The 27954-nt window shown below is 47.0% G+C and overlaps 1 protein-coding gene across 9 annotated transcripts in view; it reads right to left on the reverse strand.

Moving 5' to 3' along the window:
• ZNF652 (zinc finger protein 652) overlaps positions 1–27954 on the reverse strand; it is a 33514-nt gene that overhangs the window by 4411 nt on the left and 1149 nt on the right. For all 9 annotated transcript variants that reach the window (XR_012583625.1, XR_012583624.1, XR_012583622.1 and 6 more), the window contains exons 2-5: positions 14617–15659; positions 6291–6438; positions 4068–4183; positions 224–368 (exon numbers count right to left, since the gene is read on the reverse strand). Coding sequence is in view for 1 of the 9 variants with exons in the window: in XM_074557927.1 (XP_074414028.1) it covers positions 224–368; positions 4068–4183; positions 6291–6438; positions 14617–15477 (1270 nt within the window). In the remaining 8 variants the exon portion in view is untranslated. The remainder of the gene's footprint in view (positions 1–223; positions 369–4067; positions 4184–6290; positions 6439–14616; positions 15660–27954) is intronic.

The raw sequence follows: 27954 nt of genomic DNA on the forward strand, positions 1-27954 counted from the left end.
AATCCTGGCTCCCCTCAAGATTTGGGGCCAAAAGGCTCCATCCAGGGCCTCTCCACACCCAAACACCCAGGCAATAATTCCCATATTCCCCCAGGAAACCCCAGCTCCCACTGCCCCACCAGCAAGGACAGGGAATGACCCAAGGCAGGGAATGGAGCTCTCCCAGCTGGAGAAGACCCCAAACCACGAGGGAATTCCCTGGGAATGCCCTCCCAGGCCTCACCAGTGTGGGTTTTCATGTGCTCATCGAAGTACTGCTTCATGTTGAAGTCCTTGCCACACCACTGGCACATGAACTGCTTGTGCCCGATGTGGATGCTCATGTGCGAGCGCAGCTGGTACTTGTACTGGAACCTCTCGTCGCAGTTCTGCAGGGGAAAAAAAAAACGGGAATTTTGGGGGGTTTGGGAAAATGGGAATGAGCCCTGCAAGGGCTGGGAGGGAGCTGGGGCTGGGCAGAAACAGCTCAGAGAAAAAGGGGATTGGAAAGGATTTGTTGAGGGATGGAATGAAGGGTGGAAGGTTGGAATTGAGTGGGGAAAGGTGGAATTATTGAGTGGGGAAAGGTGAAATTATTGAGTGGGGAAAGATGGAATTATTGAGTGGGGAAAGATGGAATTGAGTGGGAAAAGCTGTGAGTGGGGAAAGGTGGAATTATTGTGTGGGGAAAGCTGGAATTATTGAGTGGGAAAAGCTGTGAGTGGGGAAAGGTGGAATTATTGAGTGGGGAAAGGTGGAATTGAGTGGGAAAAGCTGTGAGTGGGGAAAGGTGGAATTATTGTGTGGGGAAAGGTGGAATCACTCCCAGGATCATTCCCTCCCATTCCCAGGATCATTCCCAGGATCATTCCCAGTATCGTTCCCTCCCATTCCCAGGATCATTCCCAGGATCATTCCCAGGATCATTCCCTCCCATTCCCAGGATCATTCCCAGGATCATTCCCAGGATCATTCCCTCATTCCCACCCCATCCAGGGCCATTCCCATTCCCCTCCCTCTGTTCCCACCCCATCCATTCCCATTCCCATTCCCATTCCCATTCCCATTCCCGCCCCTCATCCCCACCCCATCCAGGGCCACTCCCAGGATCATTCCCTGATTCCCATCCAGGGCCATTCCCATTCCCATGCCTCATTCCCACCCCATCCAGGACCATTCCCATTCCCAGGAGCATTCCTGCCCCTCATTCCCATCCAAGGCCATTCCCAGGATCATTCCCTCATTCCCAGTCCATCCAGGGCCATTCCCATCCCTCTGTTCCCATCCCATCCATTCCCATTCCCAGGATCTTTCCCACCCCATCCAGGGCCATTCCCAGGTGCATTCCTGCCCCTCATTCATTCCCACCCCATCCAAGGCCATTCCCAGGATCATTCCCATTCCCATTCCCCATTCCCACCCCATCCATTCCCATTCCCAGGATCATTCCCAGGATCACTCCCAGGATCATTCCCAGGATCATTCCCAGGATCACTCCCTCCCACTCCCAGGATCACTCCCTCCCACTCCCAGGATCATTCCCTCCCATTCCCAGGATCACTCCCAGGATCATTCCCAGGATCATTCCCAGATCATTCCCAGGATCATTCCCTCCCACTCCCAGGATCATTCCCAGGATCACTCCCTCCCATTCCCAGGATCATTCCCAGGATCATTCCCAGGATCATTCCCTCCCATTCCCAGGATCATTCCCTCCCATTCCCAGGATCACTCCCAGGATCACTCCCAGGATCATTTCCTATCATTCCCAGGATCACTCCCTCCCACTCCCAGGATCATTCCCTCCCATTCCCAGGATCATTCCCTCCCATTCCCAGGATCATTCCCAGGATCATTCCCAAGATCATTCCCAGGATCACTCCCAGGATCATTCCCTCCCATTCCCAGGATCACTCCCAGGATCATTCCCTCCCATTCCCAGGATCATTCCCTCATTCCCACTCCATCCAGGGCCATTCCCATTCCCATCCCTCTGTTCCCACCCCATCCATTCCCATTCCCAGGATCATTCCCTCCCATTCCCAGGATCATTCCTGCCCCTCATCCCCACCCCATCCAGGACCACTCCCAGGATCATTCCCTGATTCCCATCCAGGGCCATTCCCATTCCCATGCCTCATTCCCACCCCATCCATTCCCATTCCCAGGATCATTCCCTCGTTCCCACCTCATCCAAGGCCATTCCCATTCCCATCCCTCATTCCCACCCTATCCCGGGCCATTCCCAGGATCGTTCCTGCCCCTCATTCATTCCCACCCCATCCATTCCCACTCCCTGGATCATTCCCATTCCCAGGATCACTCCCAGGATCATTCCCTCCCACTCCCAGGATCACTCCCTCCCATTCCCAGGATCATTCCCAGGATCATTCCCAGGATCATTCCCTCATTCCCACCCCATCCAAGGCCATTCCCAGGATCATTCCCTCATTCCCTCCCATTCCCAGGATCACTCCCAGGATCATTCCCAGGATCATTCCCAGGATCACTCCCTCCCATTCCCAGGATCACTCCCTCCCATTCCCAGGATCATTCCCAGGATCACTCCCAGGATCATTCCCAGGATCATTCCCAGGATCACTCCCTCCCATTCCCAGGATCATTCCCAGGATCATTCCCAGGATCGTTCCCTCCCATTCCCAGGATCATTCCCAGGATCACTCCCAGGATCATTCCTGCCCCTCATTCCCACCCCATCCAAGGCCATTCCCAATCCCAGGATCATTCCCACCCCATCCAGGGCCACTCCCAGGATCATTCCCTGATTCCCATCCAGGGCCATTCCCATCCCTCATTCCCACCCCATCCAAGGCCATTCCCATTCCCAGGATCATTCCTGCCCCTCATTCCCGTCCAGGGCCATTCCCATCCCTCATTCCCACCCCATCCATTCCCACTCCCAGGATCATTCCCTCCCATTCCCAGGATCGTTCCCTCATTCCCACCCCATCCAAGGCCATTCCCAGGATCACTCCCTCCCATTCCCAGGATCATTCCCAGGATCATTCCCTCCCATTCCCAGATCATTCCCTCCCATTCCCAGATCATTCCCAGGATTATTCCCAGGATCACTCCCTTCCATTCCCAGGATCATTCCCAGGATCATTCCTGCCCCTCATTCATTCCCACCCCATCCATTCCCATTCCCAGGATCACTCCCAGGACCATTCCCAGGATCACTCCCAGGATCATTCCCAGGATCACTCCCTCCCACTCCCAGGATCATTCCTGCCCCTCATTCATTCCCACCCCATCCATTCCCATTCCCAGGATCACTCCCTCCCATTCCCAGATCACTCCCAGGATCACTCCCTCCCATTCCCAGGATCATTCCCAGGATCATTCCCTCCCATTCCCAGCATCATTCCCTCCCATTCCCAGGATCACTCCCAGGATCATTCCCAGGATCATTCCCTCCCATTCCCAGCATCATTCCCTCCCATTCCCAGGATCACTCCCAGGATCATTCCCAGGATCATTCCCTCCATTCCCAGGATCATTCCCTCATTCCCACCCTATCCAAAGCCATTCCCGCCCCTCATTCCCACCCCATCCAAGGCATTCCCAATCCCAGGATCATCCCCACCCCATCCAGGGCCACTCCCAGGATCATTCCCTGATTCCCATCCAGGGCCATTCCCATTCCCACCCCTCATTCCCACCCCATCCAAGGCCATTCCCAGGATCATTCCCAGCATCACTCCCAGGATCATTCCCTCCCATTCCCAGGATCATTCCCAGGATCATTCCCAGGATCATTCCCTCCCACTCCCAGGATCATTCCCAGGATCATTCCCTCCCACTCCCAGGATCATTCCTGCCCCTCATTCATTCCCACCCCATCCAAGGCCATTCCCAGGATCATTCCCAGGATCACTCCCTCCCACTCCCAGGATCACTCCCTCCCATTCCCAGGATCATTCCCAGGATCATTCCCTCATTACCACCCCATCCAGGGCCATTCCCATTCCCATCCCTCTGTTCCCACCCCATCCATTCCCATTCCCAGGACCATTCCCTCCCATTCCCTCCCATTCCCGTGGATTTTCCCCCGGATTCCCGCCCACCTCGCAGCGGAAGGGTTTCTCCCCCGAGTGCTGCAGCGAGTGCACCTTGAGGGACATGCTGCGCTTGAAGGACTTGCCGCAGGTCTCGCAGGTGAAGGGCATGTCCTTGGTGTGGGCTGCACACACAGGGTCAGTCGGGGAAAATCGGGATATTCCCAAAATTCCTGCCCATAACTTCAATAGCCCCAATTTTAATTCCCCCCGAGCATTTCAATTCCTCTGAATATTTTAATTCCCCTGATAATTCCCCTGATAATTCAAATTTCCCCCATAATTTCAATTTCCCCCATAATTTCAATTTCCCCAATTTTAATTTCCCCAATAATTCTAATTCCCCTGATAATTTAAATTTCCCCCATAATTTAAATTTTCCCCAATAATTTCAATTCCCCCAATAATTTCAATTCCCCCAATTTTAATTCCCCTGAATATTTCAATTCCCCCGATAATTTCCCTGATAATTTAAATTTCCCCCATAATTTCAATTCCCCCCATAATTTCAATTCCCCCAATTTTAATTTCCCCAATAATTCTAATTCCCCCGATAATTTTCATTTCCCTGATTATTTCAATTCCCCCGAATATTTTAATTCCCCCGATCATTTCAATTCCCCTGAATATTTTAATTCTCCCGATAATTCCCCTGATAATTCAAATTTCCCCCATAATTTCAATTTCCCCCCATAATTTCAATTCCCCCAATTTTAATTTCCCCAATAATTCTAATTCCCTTGATAATTTTCATTTCCCTGATTATTTCAATTTCCCCATTAATTTAAATCCCCCCCATAATTTCAATACCCCCAATTTTAATTTCCCCAATAATTCTAATTCCCCTGAATATTTTAATTCCCGATACTTTTCATTTCCCTGATTATTTCAATTTCCCCGATAATTTCAATTCCCCCAATTTTAATTCCCCTGAATATTTTAATTCCCCTGAATATTTTAATTCCCCTGATAATTTCCCTGATAATTTAAATTTCCCCCATAATTTAAATTTCCCCAATAATTTCAATTTCCCCCATAATTTCAATTTCCCCGATAATTTCAATTCCCCCGATAATTTAAATTTCCCCAATAATTTCAATTCCCCCAATTTTAATTCCCCTGAATATTTCAATTCCCCCGATAATTTCCCAATAATTTTAATTTCCCCAATAATTTCAATTCCCCCCATAATTTCAATTCCCCCAATTTTAATTTCCCCAATAATTCTAATTCCCCCGATAATTTTCATTTCCCTGATTATTTCAATACCCCCAATTTTAATTTCCCCCGATCATTTCAATTCCCCTGAATATTTTAATTCCCCTGATAATTTCCCCAATAATTCTAATTTCCCTGATTTTAATTCCCCTAATAATTTTAATTCTCCCAATAATTTCTATTCCCCTGATAATTTCAATTCCTCCAATTTTAATTTCCTCAATAATTCTAATTCCCTTGATAATTTTCATTTCCCTGATTATTTCAATTTCCCCGATAATTTTAATTTCCCAAATAATTTCAATACCCCCAATTTTAATTTCCCCAATAATTCTAATTCCCCTGAATATTTTAATTCCCCCTGATAATTTTCATTTGCCTGATTATTTCAATTCCCCCAATAATTTAAATTTCCCCAATAACTTCAATACCCCCAATTTTAATTCCTCCGATCATTTCAATTCCCCCAATTTTAATTTCCCCAATAATTTCAATTCCCCTGAATACTTTAATTCCCCTGATAATTGAAATTATTATAATTTTAATTCCCCTGAATATTTTCATTTCCCTAATAAAAAAATTCAATTTCCCTCAATATTTTAATTTCCCCAATAATTTAAATTTCCCAAATAATTTCAATACCCCCAATTTTAATTTCCCCAATAATTTCAATCCCCCTGAATACTTTAATTCCCCTGATAATTGAAATTATGATAATTTCAATTCCCCTGAATATTTTAATTCCCCTGATACTTTTCATTTCCTTGATTATTTCAATTTCCCTGATAATTTCAATTTGCCCGATAATTTCAATTTCCCAATAATTTTAATTTCCCAAATAATTTCAATACCCCCAATTTTAATTCCCCTGAATATTTCAATTCCCCTGATAATTTCCCCTGATAATTTAAATTCCCCTGATAACTTTAATTCCCCTGAATATTTCCATCCCCCTAATAAAAATTACATTTTAACTTCCAGATAACCCAAATTTCCCCGTGCCCAGCCACTCACCAACCATGTGTTTGCGCACGTGGGCCATGGTGTAGAATTTCTTCTCGCAGATCTCGCAGGAGAATTTCTTCTCGGCGTAGCCGTGCACGATCTTGATGTGCTCGTGCAGCGACCAGAGCTTCTTGAAGGATTTGTTGCAGGACACGCACTGGGGAAACACAGAGGGAGCAGGGTTAGAGGGGGAGATTTGGCATAAAAACGCCCCAAAAAATGGTGAAAAATGGTGAAAAAATGGTGAAAAAATGGCCTGGGAATGTGGATTTTGGGGTTTATACATGAGGGGAATGGAGGCAAAAAAAGGCCCCAAAATGGTGAAAAATGTGTCTGGGAATTTGGGTTTTGGGGTTTATAGATGAGGGGGATGGAGGTGGTAAAAATGCGAATTTTGGGATTGCACCTGAAAGGAATGGAGGCAAAAAAAGGCCCCAAAATGGTGAAAAATGGGCCTGGGAATGTGGATTTTGGGGTTTATAGATGAGGGGGATGGAGGCAAAAAAAGGCCCCAAAATGGTGAAAAATGGGTCTGGGAATTTGGGTTTTGGGGTTTATAGATGAGGGGGATGGAGGCAGTGAGAATGTGAAATTTGGGATTTATACATTGGGAATGGAGGCAGTGAGAATGTGAAATTTGGGATTTATACATGAGGGAATAGAGGCAATAAAAATTTTGGGATTATACCTGAGGGGAATGGAGGCAAAAAAAGGCCCCAGAATGGTGAAAAATGGGCCTGGGAATGTGGATTTTGGGGTTTATAGATGAGGGAATGGAGGTGGTAAAAATGCGAATTTTGGGATTACACCTGAGGGGAATGGAGGCAGTAAAAACATGGATTTTGGGATTTATACATAGGGAATGGAGGCAGTGAGAATGAGGATTTTGGGGTTTATAGATGAGGGGAATGGAGGCAAAAAAAGGCCCCAAAATGGTGAAAAATGTGTCTGGGAATGTGGATTTTGGGGTTTATAGATGAGGGGGATGGAGGTAGTGACAATGTGAATTTTGGGATTTATACCTGAGGGGAATGGAGGCAGTAAAAATGTGGATTTTGGGATTTATACCTGAGGGGAATAAAGGCAGTGAAAAAGGTGCCTCAAAATGTGGATTTTGGGATTTATACATGAGGGAATGGAGGTGGTAAAAATGCGAATTTTGGGATTTATACATGAGGGAATGGAGGCAAAAAAAAGGCCCCAGAATGGTGAAAAATGGGCCTGGGAATGTGGATTTTGGGGTTTATAGATGAGGGGGATGGAGGCAGTGAGAATGTGGATTTTGGGATTTATACATTGCGAATGGAGGCAGTGAGAATGTGAAATTTGGGATTTATACATTGGGAATGGAGGCAGTGAGAATGTGAAATTTGGGATTTATACATGAGAGAATGGAGGTGGTAAAAATGCGAATTTTGGGATTACACCTGAGGGGAATGGAGGCAGTAAAAACGTGGATTTTGGGATTTATACCTGAGGGGAATGGAGGCCATAAAAATGCAAATTTTGGGATTACACCTGAGGGGAATGGAGGCAGTGAAAACATGGATTTTGGGATTTATATATAGGGAATAGAGGCAGTGAGAATGAGGATTTGGGGATTTATACCTGAGGGAAATGGAGATGGTAAAAATGTGGATTTTAGGATTACACCTGAGGGGAGTGGAAATAGCAAAAATGCGAATTTTGGGATTTATACATGAGGGAATGGAGGCAAAAAAAAGGCCCCAAAATGGTGTAAAATGTGCCTGGGAATGTGGATTTTGGGGTTTGTAGATGAGGGAATGGAGGCAGTAAAAATGCGAATTTTGGGATTACACCTGAGAGGAATGGAGGCAGTAAAAACGTGGATTTTGGGATTTATACCTGAGGGGAATAAAGGCAGTGAAAAAGGTGCCTCAAAATGTGGATTTTGGGATTTATACATGAGGGAATGGAGGTGGTAAAAATGCAAATTTTGGGATTTATACATGAGGGAATGGAGGCAAAAAAAGGCCCCAGAATGGTGAAAAATGGGCCTGGGAATGTGGATTTTGGGGTTTATAGATGAGGGGGATGGAGGCAGTGAGAATGTGAAATTTGGGATTATCCTGAGGGGAATGGAGGCAGTGAGAATGTGAAATTTGGGATTTATACATGAGGGAATGGAGGTGGTAAAAATGAGAATTTTGGGATTGCACCTGAGGGGAATGGAGACAGTAAAAACGTGGATTTTGGGATTTATACATAGGGAATATGTATATTCCCTATGGCAGTGAGAGGCAGTGAGAATGTGAAATTTGGGATTTATACATGAGGGAATGGAGGTGGTAAAAATGCGAATTTTGGGATTGCACCTGAGGGGAATGGAGGCAAAAAAAGGCCCCAAAATGGTGAAAAATGTGCCTGGGAATGTGGATTTGGGGTTTGTAGATGAGGGGAATGGAGGCAGTGAGAATGTGAAATTTGGGATTATCCTGAGGGGAATGGAGGCAGTAAGAATGAGGATTTTGGGGTTTACAGCTGAGGGGAATGGAGGCAGTGAGAATGTGGATTTTGGGATTTATACATGAGGGAATGGAGGCAAAAAAAGGCCCCAAAATGGTGAAAAATGGGCCTGGGAATGTGGATTTTGGGGTTTATAGATGAGGGGGATGGAGGCAGTGAGAATGTGGATTTTGGGATTACACCTGAGGGGAATGGAAATAACAAAAATGTGAAATTTGGGATTTATACATGAGGGAATGGAGGCAATAAAAATGCGAATTTTGGGATGACACCAAGGGATGTGTGTAATGGTGTTCTGGTGCCTCCTGACCCCAAAATCCAACAGCAGGGCAGGGGCACAGGGACGGCTCCACAGGCTGGGAGAGTCCAGCCCTGGAGGGGAAAAATCCAAACCATGGAGGGGAAAAATGCAAACCCTGGAGGGGAAAAATCCAAACCCTGGAGGGGAAAAATCCAAACCATGGAGGGGAAAAATCCAAACCTTGGAGGGGAAAAATCCAAACCCTTTTAGTGAGAAGGATCCCAACCCTTGAAGAAGAAAGGATCCAAACCCTTGGAATGGAAAACCCAAACCCTTGGAGTAGGAAAATCCAAATATTTTCAGTGAGAAGGATCCAAACCCTTGGAATGGAAAACCCAAACCCTTGGAGTAGGAAAATCCAAATATTTTCAGTTAGTAGGATCCAAACCCTTGGAATGGAAAACCCAAACCCTTGGAGTGGGAAAATCCAAATATTTTCAGTGAGAAGGATCCAAACCCTTGGAATGGAAAACCCAAACCCTTGGAGTAGGAAAATCCAAATATTTTCAGTGAGAAGGATCCAAACCCTTGGAATGGAAAACCCAAACCCTTGGAGTGGGAAAATCCAAATATTTTCAGTGAGAACGATCCAAACCCTTGGAATGGAAAAACCAAACTCCTGGAGTGGGAAAATCCAAATATTTTCAGTGAGAAGGATCCAAACCCTTGCGGATGGAAGGATCCAAATCCTTGGAATGGAAAAATCCAAACTCTTGGACTGGGAAAATCCAAACTCTCAGAGTCAGAAAATCCAAACCCTTGAAGAGGGAAGGATCCAAACCCTTGGAATGGAAAAATCCAAACTGCTGGAGTGGGAAAATCCAAACATTTTCAGCAAGAAGGATCCAAACCCTCGGAGCAGGAAGAATCCAGACCCTTGGAATGGGAAGAATCCAAATTCTTGGAGGTCAAAGAATCCAAACCCTTGGAGGGCAAAGAATCCAAACCCTTGGGAGAGGGAAGATCCAAAACAGTGGTGCCGAAAAAATTCCAAACCCTTGGAGCAGAAAGAATCCAAACTCTGGAGAGGGAAGAATCCAAAATCTTGGAGTGGAAAGAATCCAAATATTCTCAGTGACAAGGATCCAAACCCTTGGTGAGATAAGGATCCAAACCTTTGGAGAGGGAGAATCCAAACCCTTGGAGTGGAAAGAATCCATTCTCAGTGAGAAGGATCCAAACCCTTGGTGAGATAAGGATCCAAACCCTTGGTGAGATAAGGATCCAAACATTTGGAGTGGGAGAATCCAAACCCTTGGTGAGATAAGGATCCAAACCTTTGGTGAGATAAGGATCCAAACCCTTGGTGAGATAAGGATCCAAACCTTTGGAGTGGGAGAATCCAATCCCTCATTGAGATAAGAATCCAAACCCTTGGTGAGATAAGGATCCAAACCCTTGGTGACATAAGGATCCAAACCCTTGGTGAGATAAGGATCCAAACCCTTGGTGAGATAAGGATCCAATCCCTTGGTGAGATAAGGATCCAAACCCTTGGTGACATAAGGATCCAAACCCTTGGTGAGATAAGGATCCAAACCCTTGGTGAGATAAGGATCCAATCCCTTGGTGAGATAAGGATCCAAACCCTTGGTGACATAAGGATCCAAACCCTTGGTGAGGGAGAATCCAAACATTTTCAGTGACAAGGATCCAAACCCTCGTTGAGATAAGGATCCAAACCCTTGGTGAGATAAGGATCCAAACCTTTGGAGTGGAAAGAATCCATTCTCAGTGAGAAGGATCCAAACCCTTGGTGAGATAAGGATCCAATCCCTTGGTGAGATAAGGATCCAAACCTTTGGAGAGGGAGGATCCAAACCTTTGGAGTGAGAGAATCCAATCCCTTGGTGAGATAAGAATCCAAACCCTTGGTGAGATAAGGATCCAAACCCTTGGTGAGATAAGGATCCAATCCCTTGGAGAGGGAGAATCCAAACATTCTCAGTAACAAGGATCCAAACCCTTGGAGTGAGATAAGGATCCAAACCCTTGGTGAGATAAGGATCCAAACCCTTGGAGAGATAAGGATCCAAACATTTGGAGAGGGAGAATCCAAACTCTTGGTGAGATAAGGATCCAAACATTTGGAGTGGGAGGATCCAAACCCTTGGTGAGATAAGGATCCAAACCCTTGGAATGAGAGAATCCAATCCCTTGGTGAGATAAGGATCCAAACCTTTGGTGAGATAAGGATCCAAACCCTTGGAATGAGAGAATCCAATCCCTTGGTGAGATAAGGATCCAAACCCTTGGTGAGATAAGGATCCAAACCCTTGGAGTGAGATAAGGATCCAAACATTTGAAGAGGGAGAATCCAAACCCTTGGTGAGATAAGGATCCAAACCCTTGGTGAGGGAGAATCCAAACATTTTCAGTGAGAAGGATCCAATCCCTTGGTGAGATAAGGATCCAAACCCTTGGAGAGATAAGGATCCAAACATTTGGAGAGATAAGGATCCAAACCCTTGGAGTGGAAAGAATCCATTCTCACTGAGAAGGATCCAAACCCTTGGTGAGATAAGGATCCAAACCCTTGGTGAGATAAGGATCCAAACATTTGGAATGGGAGAATCCAAACCCTTGGTGAGATAAGGATCCAAACCCTTGGAGTGAGAGAATCCAAACCCTTGGTGAGATAAGGATCCAAACCCTTGGAGTGGAAAGAATCCATTCTCAGTGAGAAGGATCCAAACCCTTGGTGAGATAAGGATCCAAACCCCTGGTGAGATAAGGATCCAAACCTTTGGAGAGGGAGAATCCCAACTCCGACACCAATGAACCCCCAAAGCCCCTCCAGCCCCTCCTGCCCCCCAAACCCAGCTGTGGCCCCTCCAGGCTCTCCCACCCCTCTGGATCTCCATGGGGAGCAGCAGCTCCCATCTCCCATCCCGCCGGACGCTCTTGCTGCGCTCTCTTCCTTCAGGGAAGGCCCAAAGGGTCGCTTGGAGGCTGAGAATTCCTTCCCCAAAACTCCTGTGGGACGTCCAGGCAATCATCCTCTCGAGGATTTCAGGCAGCTCTTCCTCTTCCCAAAAACTTCAGGAAAAAATTCCCGCGTGGAGATCCCGGAGTGTGAGGAAACCAAACCATCTTCAGCTCCGAGGAACTGCGCCTTGTCCTGGGGTTTTTTTGGGGATCTTTGGGGTTTTTGGGATGTCTCCAGCAATCCCCATCGGTCAGAAGAGCTGGGTGCTGATGAATGAGCAAATTAATGAGTTCTGCTCGTTTGGGAGCGTTTTCTCTCCGCTGGGAATTCCCACCTGGAATTCTGCAGGCACCAAGGGGGCTCTGCCCCCACAGGATCCCCCCTTGGCAGGGTAAAAAAAAAAACCCTGGAGAGCAAAGAAATCCCATGGAACGACCCCAAAATCCTTGGGCTGGCAGAGAAAGGGGCCAAGGCCACACCAGAATTCAGGATTCCAACTCCGAACCACACAGTGGGGCAGGAACCCCCTGGAGGTGCCGACTGTGATGGCTGAAAAAGCAGAAATTACCTGGAAAAACAGATTTATTCCATCCCCAGGAGGAAACGCTGGGAGGAGCAGCCTTGGTTTTCATTTCAGGCCAAAATTAAACCAGTTTTATTCCAGCACAAAGCTCCCTCTCTGCACGCCAAACCCTGAGTTGAGGGAAATTTTAATTTTCCCTCAATCCTGTTGGCAACTGGAATAAAACCACAGCAACAGGCAGCTGGAAAACACATCCCAAAGGCAGGACAGGACAAGAACTGCTGGATTTATTCCTGGGGATTGAGGTGACTCCCAGTGCTGCTGGCACTGGCAAGTTTCTGAACCAGATTCCTTTGGATTTAAACCATAATTTCGATAATTTCTCCTTTTCTTATCCCTTTTGGATGCATGTGTAGATGGACACGGGATATTTCACCACTTTACGTGTTCAAAATATTCAGGAATTCCTGCTTAAATTTTAATTCCTGCTTTTTAATTTTAATTCCTTTATTTTTTAATTCCTGCTTAGATTCTATGCTGTGAATAAACCCCCTGCTTGCTGGGGCATATCTTAAATTCCCATTTAAATCCTCCCTGCTCTGCACTGAACTTTAAAAATATTTCTTTCAAAAGCTGCAAAAATTAAATTTATATTAACAAATCCTTCCTGGAGCTGAAATTTAAGGAAAAAAAAAAAAACCCAAAAAACAGCCCAGAGTTACCCAAAGCTGGGAAAATAGAAATTGCAATAAATATTCCACATCTCCCACACAGTGGGAGCTGAGCATCAACCCAGCCCAGCACTGAAAGCCAACAAACAATGAAAAACGTTCAATTCTTGTGCTCAAACCCTCACACAGCAAACCCTCCTTGCCCTACAAATTCCAGCTGCCCAAAACTCCAACGGGAGCCAGGATTCCAGGAGGAGGAGGGTGAAAATAAGGCAAAAACCTGCAGATTTGGGGTGCCAGGGAAGGCAGCAATGCCCCAGAGGGATCAGGAATTCTGGAGCTCTTCCCACAGCTCCCAAAGCTGGGGAAAATCAGGGTTTTTGAGAGAAAAAAAATGGAGATTTTTGTGTCTCCAGGCAGATTAGCGGGGTTTCCTGCCGGGAAGGGGGTGCAGGTGTGAATTGCAGCCCTTCAGGAACGCTCTGGGAATTCTCAGAGGGGTTTAAACCCCAATTTAACCCAGCTCAGACCCTGATTTTGCACAGATTGTCCATCCCAGGGAACTCCTGGAATCCCTGGAAGGCTCACCTGGCTTCCACACTGTGGGATTGCATTTCAGGACACGGAAACCCCTGGAATTCTAAACTCAGTGAGAGCTGCGGGCGCTCAGCAGCAGCAGGAGGAGGATTTACCACAGAACTTCACAATTTTGGGACCATTTACTCCAGATCCTGACCCTGCTAAAGGAGCTTGGCGCTCCCAACTCACAGTTTACTCCTGGAGTAACCGCTCAGAGCAGCTGCGGGCGCTCAGCAGCAGGAGGAGCAGCAGGAGGAGGATTTACCACAGAACTTCACATTTTTGGGACCATTTACTCCAGATCCTGACCCTGCTAAAGGAGCTTTGTGCTCCCAACTCAGAGTTTACTCCTGGAGTAACCGCTCAGAGGAGCTGCGGGCGCTCAGCAGCAGGAGGAGGATTCACCACAGAACTTCACAATTTTGGGATCATTTACTCCAGATCCTGACCCTGCTAAAGGAGCTTGGCGCTCCCAACTCACAATTTACTCCTGGAGTAACCGCTCAGAGGAGCTGCGGGCACTCAGCAGCAGGAGGAGCAGGAGGAGGATTTACCACAGAACTTCACAATTTTGGGATCATTTACTCCAGATCCTGACCCTGCTAAAGGAGCTTGGCGCTCCCAACTCACAGTTTACTCCTGGAGTAACGGCTCAGAGCAGCTGAGCGCTCTTTCCCTGCCATCCCCTCCTTTTGGGAGACCCCAAAACGCGGGATAAGGCAGAGCCTCAGCACATGGGGCCGTGCAAAAGGAGATTTTTTTTTTCCCCCTGTGAAGCGTCCACCAGGCGGATCCAGGGCACGCCAGGAGGTGTGGGGACCTGGCCAGCGGGCCAGCAGACCTACCTGGATGTTTTTTTCACAGTCAGTTTGCTGGTGGAGGGACAGCTCGCTCTCCAGCACAAATTTCTTGCCGCACTTGTCGCAGATCTGCATGCGCCTGTGCGTGACGTTCATGTGCTTCTCCAGGTACCAGCGCGTGTTAAACACCCTGGGGCACTTCTCGCACGTCAGAGTCTCCTTCTCCTCGCACTTGGGCTTCTGCACGGGCGCCTTGGGCTCCTTGGCTGCTTTCTTCTTGCGCTTGGGGGGCTCGGCGCCCTTGCTGCGGCCGCGCGTGGCTCGGGGCGCCGGGCAGGCGGCGGCGGCGGCGGCCGCTCTCCTGCTCCTCCTCTGGCCAACGCCGCCCTTCTCCGCTCTTTTCTCCTTCTTCTTCTGCCTCTCGTTCTCCTCGTAATCGTTGCTGTCTTCCGTGGCCTCCTCTTCCCCGCTGTCACCCTCCTCTTCCTCACTGCTGCTCTTAAGGACAGCAGTCTCTTTGGACTGGGAGGGGACACCCTTCTCCCCTTTGGACACATTTAAGGTTTGGTTGTTAAGGTTTACCTCCACTATAATCTGCTCCCTTTTGTAAGTCACTTCATCTTCCTCCTCTTCCTCCTCCTCCTCAGAGTCGTCAGAGTTTTCCCTGTCTTCTTTCACAGCCCGCACCTCTCCTACGGCTCTGCTCTCCCTGAAAAACGGCTGCTCCTCCCTCTCGTGGACGTGGCCCTTGCCGCCCTTGCTGTCCACCAGCACCGAGAAGGGGCTCCCTGACTCCCTCTTGTACACCTTGGTGGACAGGTCGAGCTCCTGGCCGGGGTAGAAGGCGGGCGGCCCCTCCTGCGCCATGCCGGCCCCGGGGGGCTCCCCCTTGCCTGCCTGGCTCATCTGGGGGGGCTCATGGGGCGCCCTCGCTGCCGGCGGGGCTGCTCGGGCCCGGCGCCTCTTCCATGGGAGCCCGGCGGGGGCGGCTCGGTCCTGGCGGGCGCGGCTGCGGCGGGGTCGGGATCACGGCAGGGGCAGGGCGGGGAGGGATCGCGGGCGGCGAGCGGAGCCCTCGAGCATCGTATCTGCGGAGAGAGAGAGAGAGAGAGAGAGGGGGAATCAGTGGGGAATGCCGAGAGGAGCCCTCGAGCATCGTAGCTGGGGAGAGAGGGGGACAGAGAGAGGGGGAATCAGTGGGGAATGGCGAGAGGAGCCCTCGAGCATCGTATCTGCGGAGAGAGAGGGAGAGAAAGGGAATCAGTGGGGAATGCCGAGAGGAGCCCTCGAGCATCGTATCTGCGGAGAGAGGGGGAGAGAGAAAGGGAATCGGTGGGGAATGGCGAGAGGAGCCCTCGAGCATCGTAGCTGCAGAGAGAGGGACAGAGAGGGGGAATCAGTGGGGAATGGTGAGAGGAGCCCTCGAGCATCGTAGCTGGGGAGAGAGAGGGAGAAAGAGAGGGGGAATCAGTGGGGAACGAACGGGGATGGGGAGAGCCCAGCCCGGGGCAGCCTTACACAGGGGGCTGAGGGTGGGACAGGGAGCCACAAACAGCAGCGAGCAGGAGAATTCCCCAAAAGAGACTCCCAGGGAATGGAAATCCAGCAAGGGATACTCCACATCAACCATTCTTGCTGGAATTTTGGGAGCAGTGATGGTCCCACAAATAGCAGGGAGCAGGAGAATTCCCAGCAGAGACTCCCAGGGAATGGAAATCCAGCAAGGGATACTCCCCATCTCCTGGATTTTTGGGAGCACTGACAGCCCCAAAAACAGCAGGGATCGGGAGAATTCCCAAAAGGGACTCCCAGGGAATGGAAATCCAGCAAGGGATGTTCTCCATCCACCAGAGATAATAACCATAACCATTTCTCATGGATTTTTGGGACGATTGGCAGCCCCAAAACCAGCAGGGACCAGGAGAATTCCCAGGGAATGGAAATCCAGCAAGGGATGTTCTCCATCCACCAGAAATAACCATAACCATTTCTCCTGGATTTTTGGGAGCACTGACAGCCCCACAAATAGCAGGGAGCAGGAGAATTCCCAACAGAGACTCCCAGAGAATGGAAATCCAGCAAGGGATACTCCCCATCAACCACTCTCCTGCATTTTTGGGAGCACTGACAGCCCCACAAACAGCAGGGAGCAGGAGAATTCCCAGCAGAGACCCCCAGGGAATGGAAATCCAGCAAGGAATGTTCTCCATCCACCAGAAATAACCATAACCATTTCTCCTGGATTTTTGGGAGCACTGACAGCCTCAAAAACAGCAGGGATCAGGAGAATTCCCAGCAGAGACTCCCAGGGAATGGAAATCCAGCAAGGGATACTCCCCATCTCCTGGATTTTTGGGAGCACTGACAGCCCCACAAATAGCAGGGAGCAGGACAATGCCCAGCAGAGACTTCCAAGGGATGTTCTCCATCCACCAGAGATAATAACCATAACCATTTCTCATGGATTTTTGAGAGCACTGACAGCCCCAAAAACAGCAGGGATCAGGACAATTCCCAGTAGAGACTCCCAGGGAATGGAAATCCAGCAAGGAATGCTCCCCATCAACCAGAGATAGTAACCATAACCATTTCTCATGGATTTTTGGGACGATTGGCAGCTCCAAAACCAGAAGGGAGCAGGAGAATTCCCAGGGAATGGAAATCCAGCAAGGGATACCCCCCATCAACCACTCTCCTGGATTTTTGGGAGCAATGACAGCCCCACAAATAGCAGGGATCAGGAGAATTCCCAGCAGAGACTCCCAGGGAATGGAAATCCAGCAAGGGATACTCTCCATTCACCAGAGATAATAACCATAACCATTTCTCATGGATTTTTGGGACGATTGGCAGCCCCTAAACCAGCAGGGACCAGGAGAATTCCCAGAGAATGGAAATCCAGCAAGGGATACTCTCCCCATCAACCATTCTTGCTGGATTTTTGGGAGCACTGATGGCCCCAAAAACAGCAGGGACCAAGAGAATTCCCAAGGAATGGAAATCCAGCAAGGGATACCCCCCATCAACCATTGCTTCTGGATTTTTGGGAGCAGTGACAGCCCCAAAACAACAGGGACCAAGAGAATTCTCAGAGAATGGAAATCCAGCAAGGGATACACCCCATCAACCATTCCTCCTGGATTTTTGGGAGCACTGACAGCCCCTAAACCATCAGGGGACCAGGAGAATTCCCAGGGAATGGAAATCCAGCAAGGGATACCCCCCATCAACCATTCTTGCTGGATTTTTGGGAGAAGTGATGGCCCCAAAAACAGCAGGGACCAGGAGAATTCCCAGAGAATGGAAATCCAGCAAGGGGCACTCTCCATCAAGAGATAACCACAACCATTCCTGCTGGATTTCTGGCGGCTCTAATGGCCCCACAAACAGACTGGCAGCAGATTCCCAGGGAATGGAAATCCAGCAAGGGATACTCCCTATCAACCATTGCTTCTGGATTTTTGGGAGCACTGACAGCCCCAAAACCAGCAGGGAGGGACCAGGAGAATTCCCAGCAGCAGATTCCCAGGGAATGGAAATCCAGCAAGGGATACACCCCATCAACCATTGCTTCTGGATTTTTGGGAGCACTGACAGCCCTAAAACCAGCAGGGAGGGACCAGGAGAATTCCCAGCAGCAGATTCCCAGATGCTGGATTTTGAGGGATTTGAGGAATTCTTCCTCTGTCTCTCCCTCCCTTCCCCCTTTCCCTTAATCCCCACGGCACAACCTCACTTTGCCCATCCACGTTTTTCCAAGCTGGAATTTGCCCGGACTTTGCTGCCACTTCCTCCTGCAGGAAGTGCCACGTGGTCCCTCATGGACACAAAGCAATCCATCCCTCACATTTCTCTTTTTTTTTCTCTTTTTTTTTCCCTTTTTTCCCGAGGTTTTGAGCTGGGCTGATGCCATCAGGAATTCCTGGGATCAGAGGGTGCAGGGGAGGGGAATTAAGGGCAGAGCCATCCCAAAGTGTGATGGAAGGGACAGCAAATCCCACCCAGGGACACTTTCCATGATCCCAGCCTGGCCTGGGACACTGGCGGGGATGGAGCAGCCACAGCTTCCCTGGGAATTCCATAATTTCTGCTCCACCAGAATTTCCCTCCCTTTGGAGCGAATTTTAACTGGGCAGGAGATGAAGCAACCAGTGCCTGAATAAGTAATATTAATTATTAATAACAATAAAGGGAATCTTTGTGAAATGCCACACCGAGAAGGAAAGGAAAAAATAACCAGTTTGGTGATGAACTTCATTAAAACACTCAAGCACTTCTCCAGGGTTCCCAAATTACTCCAAATTAATTTCCTGGAGGTGCCCGGCAGGGACTGCAGCCTCAGCACCACAGCAGGGCCCATTCCCACTGCTCCATCCTCACATTTCCCCACAGGAAATCCCGGAGATGGGCTGTTAATGCTGGATTGTGGGCACAACTCACATTCAGAGGGAAAAAATATAAAATAAACTGGTTTTGGCCAGCTGGAATTCCCAACGCTACACCCAGGAAGCCGTGGGAAGGATGAATCCCAATTTAGCTCTTCCTTGCGGTGGGATGGATTACTCAGGATTATTCAGTAAATTCCCAGTTTCACATAGAAAATACCTGATTATTTATTTCCTCATCATATTAAGCATCTCTAGAAAGCTGCAGGAGGAAATCAGGAATTCCACTGCACCAAACTTGCCAGGAAAAGGAAATTTCCCCTTTTCCACCATTTACCAAACGGCAAAAAATTGCTGCCAATATTTCACCTCTGCTCACTAATGGGATATTGTGTGTAAAAAAAAAACCCTTTTCATCAAGAGGAATCACCTCAAATCAAGGCCACAGTGGGGTTTATTTTGAATTATCAAAGCTGTTTGCTCTGAAACCACTTCACTCTGCAGCATCAGCGGCTGCTGTGGCTTTGAACCTTTCACTGCCACTCTCGAGGGACCCACAACTTTCAAAACCATTATTTAAATAAAAAGCAAAGCCCTCCTTGGCCATTTAGCACAAACAGCAGCTCTGAAATACTGCCCTAAAAAGGCTCTTAAAACACATTTCCCTCCTCGCTTTTAAATTTTTAATCCCAAAGCAGGTTTGGGTGTTTTTAATCCCAAAACACCAAGCGTTTTTTGTTGTTTTAAAGGTGAATTTAATTTTGTCAAGGCAGATTTTTGCACAGAACAAATTCCAGTCACGCTGCCAAATGAGAGATGCAGGCCGTGATTAAGATGTAAAAAGGAAACAAGAGTTTCAAAGCGATTTTTGATGCTTATCAAGCCCCAAACCTGGGGAATATCTGCAGCAATCAAAGGTTTGCAAAGACTCCGACATGAAAAGCTCGAACTCTGAAGAAAAAAAAAAGCACAATTTGCAGACAAAAGAGTGGGTGGAGGAAGCTGGTGAGTGTGTGGGAGCAACTTCACACCGAGCTTCTGAAGAAAAACCACATTTTTTGGTGTTACCGGCGCTAAAAATAGAGAGATTCGGGCTCGGCCGGGGAGGCCTCGGCCTGGCCTGGGCCTGAGGTAGCGGGGCCGGCCCGGAGGAAAAAGTGAGGAAAAACTGAGGGAAAAGTGGGAAAAAACGAGGAAAAACAGGATTTCAGGAGAAGGTGAGGATGAGAGGGAAGCAGGATTTGAGGAAAAATGAGGATGTGAGGAAAAACTGAGGAAAAGCTGAAGGTGTGAGGGAAAAACTGGGGGAAACTGACTGAGGGTGTGAGGGAAAAACTGGAGGGAAACTGACTGAGGGTGTGAGGGAAAACTGAGGGGAAAATGGAGAAAAACTGAGGGAAAACAGGATTTCAGAAGAAGGTTAAGATGTGAGGGAAGCAGGATTTGAGGAGAAATGAGGGTGTGAGGAAAAACTGAGGAAAAATTGAGGAAAACTGAGGGTGTGAGGGAAAAACTGGAGGGAAACTGACTGAGGGTGTGAGGAAAAACTGAGGGAGAACTGAGGGGAAAATGGAGAAAAACTGAGGGAAAAGTGGAGAAAAACCGAGGGAAAACAGGATTTCAGAAGAAGGTTAAGATGTGAGGGAAGCAGGATTTGAGGAGAAATGAGGGTGTGAGGAAAAGCTGAGGAAAAATTGAGGAAAAGCTGAGGAAAAGTGAGGGCGTGAGGGAAAAATTGGAGGGAAACTGACTGAGGGTGTGAGGGAAAAAACTGAGGGAAAATTTGAGGTTGTGAGGGAAAAACTGGGGGGAACTGAGGGTGTGAGGGGAAATTGAAGGAAAAACTGACTGAAGATGTGAGGAAAATTAAAGATTTCAGGAAAAGCTGAGGGTGTGAAGATGCTTTCCACTGAAACCCCGTGAAATCCCCGGGTCATGTGAATTTTGGAGAATGAGCCAGCAGGGAATAACCACAGATTGCACAAAGAAAACACAAAATGAGGGCTAAAATGACTTTTTTGGGGTGTCCTGTGCAGGAATTGGCCTCGATCCCTGAGGGTGCCTTAATCAGGATATTCCATGATTCCATAAAGGGGTAAATAACAGCTCAATAAATCTGCCATATTGCAATAAAAAAGCCTCAATAAACTCTCCCGGTTGGAAGCACAGGTGCCTGGAACAGGCCCAGCCATTCCCAAACACATCTGAAGGGAATTATTTCAATTATTTCTCTCAGCTCTCAATCCCTTCTTTCTTGTGCTTTAGGTGCAAAAAAACCCTGAAAATCTGTTTTTAAGTGGGGAAGCTTTATCTCCCAGAGCCTCGGCACATCCAGGTGCTTTTGCATTTCCATGGGAAGTGCTGGAGCTGCCTGAGCCCATGGAAATGCAAAATAAATGCAAAATAAATGTAAAACAAAGCGCTGAGTGCTGCTAACGACCCTATTCCCATTCCCAGCAGACTTATATATATATATTTTTTTTTTTTTTTTTCCCCATGCTCTGTCTGGAGCTGGCAATTTCCCTCTAAATGTCCCACAAGCTCATGGAAATCATATTCCCAAAACCCAGAAAAATATTTGTGAAATCCTGCCACTAAAACTGAAAATCCATGAGGAAGAAGCCTCGGGCTTTTCCCATTTTTCAATAGGGCTGAGTCCAGATTTTTGGGAGACACAAAGCCTTTCCAACCAGCGGTTCCTGGATTTTTGTCAAGCATTATCTCCATGAGAAGAAATCCATTCCAGAGGTTTTCATTTCGGAATTCAGCACTAAAATCCCTCGGATTTTGCAATAAACGAGGGGTGTTTTATTGAATCTAAAGGAGTTTAAGATCTAACAGCCACAAACTCAACGTTTTTTTTGAAGTAGGAAAAAAAAAAAATTACATTTCCCATTGAGCACCACTGACCCCGAGGTCCAGAAACCCCAAAAAGGAAATCTGTCATTAAAATTTCTTGCCCAAAATTAGCATTTTTCCACCCAAAGAGGCCCCGGAGGTGTCTCTGTGTCCTTGGATATGCAGAGGTGTAAATGAAGTGTGAATATCCTGTCCCAAAGCCACCTAGGAATTCCTACCTGGGCATTTCCCTGGCACTAAAAATCTCATTTCAGGGGGAAAAAAATTCCTATTTTCAGGGAAAACCCAATCCCGTTTCCACAAGGGGAAAAAAAATTCTTTTTCCAGGGGGAAGAAAAATCCTATTTTCAGGGGGGAAAAAATCTCATTTCTAGGGGGAAAAAAATCCCATTTCCAGGGGGGGAAAAATCTCATTTCTAGGAGGGGAAAAGTCCCATTTACAGCAGGGGGGAATCTCATTTCTAGGGGGAAAAAAATCCCATTTCTAGGGGGAAAAATCCCATTTCTAGGGGAAAAAAAAATCCGATTTCCATGGGAAAAAATCCCCATTTCCAGGGGGGGAAAAAATCTCATTTCCAGGGGAAAAAATCCCATTTCTAGGGGAAAAAAGTCCCATTTCCAGGGGAAAATAATCCCATTTCTAGCGGGAAAAAAATCCCATTTATAGGGGGAAAAATCTCATTTCCAGGGGGGGAAAAAATCTCATTTCTAGGAGGAAAAAATCCAATTTCCAGGGGAAAAAAATCCCATTTCTAGGGGGAAAAAAAATCCGATTTCCATGGGAAAAAAATCCCATTTCCAGGGGGAAAAAAATCCCATTTCTAGGGGAAAAAAATCCCATTTCCAGGGGGAAAAAAATCCCATTTCTAGGGGAAAAAAATCCCATTTCTAGGGGAAAAAAAATCCCATTTCTAGGGGGAAAAATCCCATTTCCAGGGGGGAAAAATCCCCATTTCCAGAGGGAAAACAATCCCATTTCCAGGGGGAAAAAAATCCCATTTCCAGGGGAAAAAATCCCATTTCTAGGGGAAAAAAATCCCATTTCCAAAGAGCTCGGGCCCAGCAGAAGGTGCTGGAAAAGCTCTGGGAATTGCTGGGAGAAGTCCCAGTGTGAAACCTCCGGAGGGAAGGGCAGGAGCTGGCACCTGCCAGGTTTCACTCCCTGCTTTATTTTTTATTTATTTTTATTTTTTTTAAATCCAGGGAGGAGCAGCTCACAAAATCCCAGCTCCAAATCCAGCTGGAAAACAACAGGAATGTGGGAATCGGGCAGGGGAAATTGGGGTTTTGGGGAAATCTGTGTTTTGTGCTGTGCTGATTGGGAGAATATCAGGAATTCTGCCCCCCAAAATCCTGGAAAAACTCCCTGAAAAGGCACAAATTGGGATGGAATTGGCCTCGTTTCTATAGGGATGTGTTTACCATTTAAAGGGTGAAACTTTGTGAGAATAAAATGAACTTCGCAGAAAAAATCCCCATTTTTTCCCTCATTATTGTGGGGGAAAAGCTACAAATACTCACTTAATAAAATCCTGAAAGGACAAACAGCACAGATTCAGCAAAATGTAAATGAAAGCTGTTTTGAAAAGTAAAAAATTATCTTTAAAAATTGAATTTTAGAATGCCTGGATCTGGCAAGGAGAGAGCAGAGCAGGCTGAGACGCTGGGGGAATTGAACCAGGAGAAATAAAATATTGAATTTTATATGTCATATATCATATAATATATTATAAAGAATACAATACATATTATACTATATTATATTATATTATATTATATTATATTATATTATATTATATTATGTTATATTATGTTATATTATGTTATATTACATTACATTACATTATATTATATTATTATAGTAATTATGTTATAGTATATTATTATTAATATTATTAGTATATTATTACTATAGTATATTATTATATATTGTATAGTATATTATAGTATAGTATATTATAGTATATTTATAATATACAGTATATAATGTGGGATACATAATATATATATGTATCAAATTATATATGAATATATGTTACATATATACACAGTATATATATATAATATTGTATATGATGCTATATATTGTATATCTTATAAAATGTTTTAATATAATAATTATTCACAGAATATCAGAGAAATCTATATATTGTATAGATGCTATATATTGTATATCTTATAAAATGTTTTAATATAATAATTATTCACAGAATATCAAAGAAATCTATATATTGTATAGATGCTATATATTGTATATATTATAAAATGTTTTAATATAATAATTATTCACAGAATATCAAAGAAATCTCCCTCTCCTCAGCTGCCTGCCGCTTCCTTTCAGTTCTGCCTCTTTCTTTCTTTTTTTTTGTGGAACCAGGAATAAATTTAATTTAATTTAATTTTTTTTTTTTTTTTTTTGGCCAGGCCCCTGAGAGCTGCAGAGAGAAATAGGTCAGCGAGGAGTTTTGTAAGCACCTGAAATGCACCTGTGCCATCTCAGGTGTGCCCTGGGCACGTCCCTGCTGCTCCTGTTTACTGCAAAAATCCACCCCAGACACGGGGAACCCTTCCCAAGGCCTTCCCACAGGGAATCTCCTGCTCTGAGCACACAAAAAGAGGCTTTGCACAGGTAAAAACTTCACATTTTTAGGTGAGGCTGAAGATCTTGGGGTAAAATCTCTGCATTCTGTGATTGTGGGCACAGCACCCCAAAATCTACCCCAATTTCCTCCCTTCCCACAGCAAGATTTCCTCTGGAAACATCAGTTAAAGGTTCCTTATATCACTATTAGTTAATAAAGTTAATTAAACCATTCAAAACTCACAATCACCTCCATTGCCAAAACCTCCTCTGATCACATCAATAATCCAAAGGTGTTTTAACAAATGGCCCCAAATCCCCACTCCTGCAGCTCTGAGCTTCCTCTCGCAGAAAATAAAAATGATAAAATTCTAAACCAGCCCTCAAGGCACCTGGCAGCCCAGGAAACACAACTGCCCAGCTGGGAAACCCAAAAAGCCTCCAGGAATTTGCACTTTTCCTACACACAGCCTCTGCAAAAGCTCTCAGAGCTGTTTGCACCCAGGTTTTGGGGTCACAGCTGGAATTGCAGGGCAGTCATACCCAGATTTTGGGATCACAATTGCAGGGCAGTCATACCCAGATTTTGGGATCACAATTGCAGGGCAGTCATACCCAGATTTTGGGATCACAGCTGGAATTGCAGGGCAGTTGCACCCAGATTTTGATTTTGGGATCACATCTGGAATTCCAGGGCAGCTGTACCCAGATTTTGGGATCACAGCTGGAATTGCAGGGCAGTCATACCCAGATTTTGGGATCACAATTGCAGAGCAGCTGTACCCAGATTTTGGGATCACAATTGCAGAGCAGCTGTACCCAGATTTTGGGATCACAATTGCAGAGCAGCTGTACCCAGATTTTGGGATCACAATTGCAGGGCAGCTGCACCCAGATTTTGATTTTGGGATCACACCTGGAATTGCAGGGCAGTCGTACCCAGATTTTGGGGTCACATCTGGAATTCCAGGGCAGCTGCACCCAGATTTTGATTTTGGGATCACAGCTGGAATTCCAGGGCAGCTGTACCCAGATTTTGGGGTCACACCTGGAATTGCAGGGCAGCTGCACCCAGATTTTGGGACCAGATTTTGGGGTCACATCTGGAATTGCAGGGCAGCTGTACCCAGATTTTGGGACCAGATTTTGGGACCACCTGGAATTCCAGGGCAGCTGTACCCAGATTTTGGGATCACATCTGGAGTTCCAGGGCAGTCATACCCAGATTTTGGGATCACACCTGGAATTGCAGGGCAGCTGTACCCAGATTTTGGGGTCACAGCTGGAATTCCAGGGCAGCTGTACCCAGATTTTGGGATCACAATTGCAGGGCAGTCATACCCAGATTTTGGGATCACATCTGGAATTGCAGAGCAGCTGTACCCAGATTTTGGGACCAGATTTTGGGACCAGGTGGTACCCAGATTTTGGGACCACCTGGAATTCCAGGGCAGTTGCACCCAGATTTTGATTTTGGGATCACAGCTGGAATTCTAGGGCAGCTGTACCCAGATTTTGATTTTGGGGTCACAGCTGGAATTGCAGGGCAGTCGTACCCAGATTTTGGGGTCACATCTGGAATTGCAGGGCAGTCGTACCCAGATTTTGGGATCACATCTGGAATTGCAGGGCAACTGTACCCAGATTTTGGGACCAGATTTTGGGACCAGGTGGTACCCAGATTTTGGGACCACCTGGAATTCCAGGGCAGCTGCACCCAGATTTTGGGATCACATCTGGAGTTCCAGGGCAACTGTACCCAGATTTCGGGATCACAATTGCAGGGCAGTCATACCCAGATTTTGGGATCACAATTGCAGGGCAGTCATACACAGATTTTGGGGTCACATCTGGAATTGCAGGGCAATCATACCCAGATTTTGGGGTCACATCTGCAATTGCAGGGCAGCTGTACCCAGATTTTGATTTTGGGATCACACCTGGAATTGCAGGGCAATCATACCCAGATTTTGGGATCACATCTGGAATTGCAGGGCAGCTGCACCCAGATTTTGATTTTGGGATCACAGCTGGAATTCCAGGGCAACTGTACCCAGATTTTGGGGTCACAGCTGGAATTGCAGGGCAGCTGTATCCAGATTTTGGGGTCACATCTGGAATTGCAGGGCAGTCATACCCAGATTTTGGGATCACAATTCCAGGGCAGCTGTACCCAGATTTTGGGATCACAATTGCAGGGCAGCTGTACCCAGATTTTGGGATCACAATTGCAGGGCAGTCGTACCCAGATTTTGGGACCAGATTTTGGGACCAGGTGGTACCCAGATTTTGGGACCACCTAGAATTCCAGGGCAGTTGCACCCAGATTTTGGGGTCACAGCTGGAATTCCAGGGCAGCTGCACCCAGATTTTGGGACCAGATTTTGGGGTCACATCTGGAATTGCAGGGAAGTCGTACCCAGATTTTGGGGTCACAATTGCAGGGCAGCTGCACCCAGATTTTGATTTTGGGATCACACCTGGAATTGCAGGGCAGTCATACCCAGATTTTGGGGTCACAATTGCAGGGCAGTCATACCCAGATTTTGGGATCACAATTGCAGGGCAACTGTACCCAGATTTTGGGATCACATCTGGAATTCCAGGGCAGTCATACCCAGATTTTGGGATCACAGCTGGAATTCCAGGGCAGTTGCACCCAGATTTTGATTTTGGGATCACATCTGGAATTGCAGGGCAGTCATACCCAGATTTTGGAATCACAATTGCAGGGCAGCTGCACCCAGATTTTGATTTTGGGATCACACCTGGAGTTCCAGGGCAACTGTACCCAGGTTTTGGGGTCACAGCTGGAATTCCAGGGCAGCTGTACCCAGATTTTGGGATCACAATTGCAGGGCAACTGTACCCAGATTTTGGGGTCACATCTGGAATTGCAGGGCAGTCGTACCCAGATTTTGATTTTGGGATCACACCTGGAGTTCCAGGGCAGCTGTACCCAGATTTTGGGATCACACCTGGAGTTCCAGGGCAGCTGTACCCAGATTTTGGGATCACAATTGCAGGGCAGTCGTACCCAGATTTTGGGATCACATCTGGAATTGCAGGGCAGCTGTACCCAGATTTTGGGATCACAATTGCAGGGCAGTCATACCCAGATTTTGGGGTCACACCTGGAATTCCAGGGCAGCTGTACCCAGATTTTGGGGTCACATCTGGAACTCCTGCACTGCCTGCCCAAAGCCACAAAAGCAGCAGGGAAACGCACCTGGCACACAGGTAGGGAGGTGCAGAGGTAAAACCAGAGCGAGAACGCCCAAGCCACGGAAATTATCAGATCTGATAAACGCGAGGGAAATTATCAGATAGCACAGACACAAAGCCCTTTGAAAATCACGCTTGGCAGCCCCGCAGCCCTTACAAAACCATCTCAAAAATCCATTTTTTAGCACAGATCAGGCGGAGAAGGGAGGGAAACAGAACAGAACTTCCAGCTGGGCAGAGCCCAGGTGCTTCCCAAAGCTCCTCTCGCCATCATGCCCTGCCTGTGCCAGCCAAAAACTCCCGTTCCTCACATTCCCCGTGCCCGTGGCACCT

Source organism: Zonotrichia albicollis, chromosome 23 (assembly GCF_047830755.1).
Source record: "Zonotrichia albicollis isolate bZonAlb1 chromosome 23, bZonAlb1.hap1, whole genome shotgun sequence".
Taxonomy (NCBI): domain Eukaryota; kingdom Metazoa; phylum Chordata; class Aves; order Passeriformes; family Passerellidae; genus Zonotrichia; species Zonotrichia albicollis.